The sequence below is a fragment of the Phytophthora infestans genome, genomic scaffold, assembly GCF_000142945.1.
Source record: "Phytophthora infestans T30-4 supercont1.2132 genomic scaffold, whole genome shotgun sequence".
Classification (NCBI taxonomy): Eukaryota; Oomycota; class Peronosporomycetes; order Peronosporales; family Peronosporaceae; genus Phytophthora; species Phytophthora infestans.
Genome location: NW_003306532.1, coordinates 1 through 3,245, shown reverse-complemented (window position 1 = coordinate 3,245; position 3,245 = coordinate 1). Strand labels below are relative to the sequence as shown.

The following is a 3,245-nucleotide window of genomic DNA, read 5'->3' as shown; positions in this document are numbered from 1 at the left end:
CAAGCTTCGCACTGCTTACCGCTGGATCAATGTGGCCGAGGACAGCGGCAACTGGGAGGCTCTGAGCTCGAAAGCCTCGTGGTGGTAAGCGCCACAGCAAGATTCAAGACGAGCACGTCGACTACCTAGTTGGTCTCATCGACGACAACTGTTACATCACGCTGGACGAGATGGTTGACGCCCTCGAGGCTCGATTCGCGCTCAAGGTGACAAGACAGACGGTCAAGACACACATTGACGGCCGGATGTACACGGTCATGCAAACCCATCGCGACAACAACTACCGCAATCTTGAGGAGAACAAGATTTTGCGCCGGGATTACGTCGTCGAGCTAATTGCTCAGAAGGCCGCAGGTAAGAAGATCTTCTACGTTGACGAAACTAAATTCAATTTGTGGTGTGCTCGCCGCCGTGGTCGTAGCAAGAAAGGGAAGCGAGCTGTCGACAACAACACAGCCAGTAAAGGGTCATATATCCACGTGATCGCTTGCATTTCAGAGGAAGGGCTTGCTTACTCGGAGAAGCGCTTTGGCTCTTTCACGTCGGAAGCATGCAACGAGTACATCCGTCGCCTGCTCAACCACATCGGTGCTTCAACGCCGCTAGAGAACGTTGTTTTGGTGTGCGACAATGCACCATGCCACGCGAACATCGAGGATGTATTCAAGGATACCACGTTTTCGGCGGCGACGCTGCTGCGCCTAGGTCCGTACTCGCCAATGCTGAACCCCATCGAGAACTGCTTCTCAGCGTTCAAAGCCATGGTGAAGCGGTTCCTCGCTCGCCATCGTCAAGCTATTCTACGCGTCCCACCGCACCTCACCATCAAGGCGCACCGTGAAAGCTACCTAAAGCTGGCTGCAGACCTCCTCGTACTCGAAGCTATCACCCCAGAACTTTGCTACAAGTGCTCGTTGCACACCATGAAGTTCCATGCGCGTGCGATCCAGATGAAAGATATGCCTGTAGGAGAATAAAGACAATATCAAGTTTGGCTTTGCTGGCTCCTATGTTCGATGTCATTTTGAACTTACGTTTTGTCACTTTGATTTTACCTGTCGCCATTTTGAAGTTGAAAAGATGTATTGTTTAATGAGTCCAAAAAGTGATCTTACCAAGTGATTAGACTTTAATGCGGGTTTTTTAATTAGTGTTTTGGAAGACACAGTGGACGTTTCATGTCGTAAGGTCTTAATACACTACAGTAGATACGGTATTTAGTCTCACTCATACTAATTTATGTGACGTGCTGCAGACTCTGCTCACCTAAATTAGTATGATTGTGGTTAATTATGCACTCTGACTATTTAAGGTGTGGTAGAATTAGTCACACTTAGACTAATTAATGTCTCACCCTAATTAGTAACACTAGTTTACGATTGTTGAGAAGCTGGTCTGGTTATTCTTTTGTTTTTTTGTGTGTTTGTTTGCCATATCCAATGGAACCGCTTGTCCAGCAAATTGATCTGGGAACTTCTTGATGATTACTTGAAGGTGGCTGAATAGCTGTTCAGTTCTCCATACACCATCAACATCCAGCGAGAGTCCGCATCGAATCATGGCTTTCCGAGCGTAGTTCACATTATTCTTGTCCCTTTGAGAGTTGACTTGGCGTACTGCTTTAGCAGCCAGGGACAGAAAAAATGCTTTCCTGGATTCTTAAGTTTTCCTGACCAGGTTCCATCGGACCTCTTTTTGTTTTGCCATGCCTCCTCCTCAATCAACTCGATCTTTTTCTCATTCCACATTCGACGCCACTCGTCCTTTATCTTTGCGATAATGAATGAGTCCGCCGGCTGACAGAGATCCGTTGCGTTTGCTGGAAAGAAGGCTAAAGAAGCGTTTAACTTCTGAAGCTCTTCAGTACACTCGTCTTCCTCGAGGTGACTTGAGCAGTTATCTAGGAATATAGTCTTCTTGCGACCTAAACGATCCGGCTTTTGAGCTCGAGGCTCTTTCAGATACTCGCGAAAGAGACGTTTGTCCATCCAGCCCTTCGGCCCCGTACGATAACACACTCCTTCCACGTCATCCTTAACTCCACGAATTGGATAACTACGGTCTGCGTTCGTAAAAATCATCATCGGGGGCAAGATACGTGCACTTGGCCCACCGCTGATTCGCACGACCATTGTCATTCCATCTCCTCCGGATACAACATCCGCATATTTGACCTGGTTTTCGCCTCCAAAACCGAGAGTCTTGCTGTTGTCAAAATCTACAACGAAATGAGTTTCATCGATGTTTTCATCGCATTCTCGTCATACAAACCACTCTCAAACCCACGCTTCAACTTGCCAAAGGTGATAGGCCACTTGCTTCTCAATATCTTCAACCTTCTGAGGGCTCACCAGTCGTTTACCTGTTGCCGCACGAAGTACTATGTTGTTGTTCTCCATAAAGGTTTGCACCCAGCGTGAAGTGATCTTTGTTAACAGCTCAGCCCCGTTCTCATCAGCCTTCGGAGCTTGAGGATCCTGGAGGATACGCTTAGCTACTTGACGTAGCAAGGATGCGTCGAGCTTCAACCCCAATTTACGTAATCGATCAAACTCGCTTAGCAACAAAGGATATATCCAGAGCACCCACTTGCTCCGAGGACGACCTCGGCCGGACAAAGCCTTAGAGGTCACTCGCTTTCTTCTATCTGATCGTAAACTCGACAGTGACACAGAACCCCGGAGTGGCGCTTGAAGTTGCTCTCGATTCTTCCACCAGGCCATCGCTTTGCTAAGGTTAGCATTGCGAGTAGACGAGTTAAAAATATCAGGAAATTGATCTACAGTTCTCGCGAACATGTTCTTCGCTCCCTTTGCTTTTTCATATTCTTCCATCCAGGAGATGACACGACGGCGATGCTGGATGGTGGTAACCTGTTGTGACACTCGAGATGATGTTGACGTTGGCAACTCAGTCACGACCACATTGGAAATAGAGATTATGTCGTCTTCAGAGCTCTCTTCTGAGTCGTCATCGTTGGCATCATCCTTCGAAGAGATCGAATCTTTGCTCCCTGTAGCGCGAAAGCTTTTTATGATAGGAGGAGCTGATATAGCTTGAGGTTTGCCTGAATCACAGTCTGGGACAGAGAAACATGCTGTTCCAAAGCCCTCTTGTCCGACAGGCTTTCCCACCAAATGTGTGCATATGAAACAGAGCAGATGGGCAGACTGAATAGGACAACGAGGTCACCACCAGCCCACCACACGGGGAAAGTTGAGCTGAGTTGGAGCTCATAAAAGAAC

The 3,245-nt window shown here is 47.8% G+C and overlaps 1 protein-coding gene across 1 annotated transcript; it reads left to right on the top strand.

Moving 5' to 3' along the window:
* Positions 1 to 245: 245 nt before the first annotated feature.
* On the top strand, positions 246 to 977 carry PITG_22279 (uncharacterized protein; the record flags this gene model as incomplete). Its single annotated transcript, XM_002909853.1, has 3 exons — positions 246 to 411; positions 466 to 479; positions 561 to 977. 3 exons carry the CDS (start codon positions 246 to 248, stop codon positions 975 to 977), a joined length of 597 nt encoding a protein of 198 aa, XP_002909899.1.
* Positions 978 to 3,245: the final 2,268 nt, after the last annotated feature.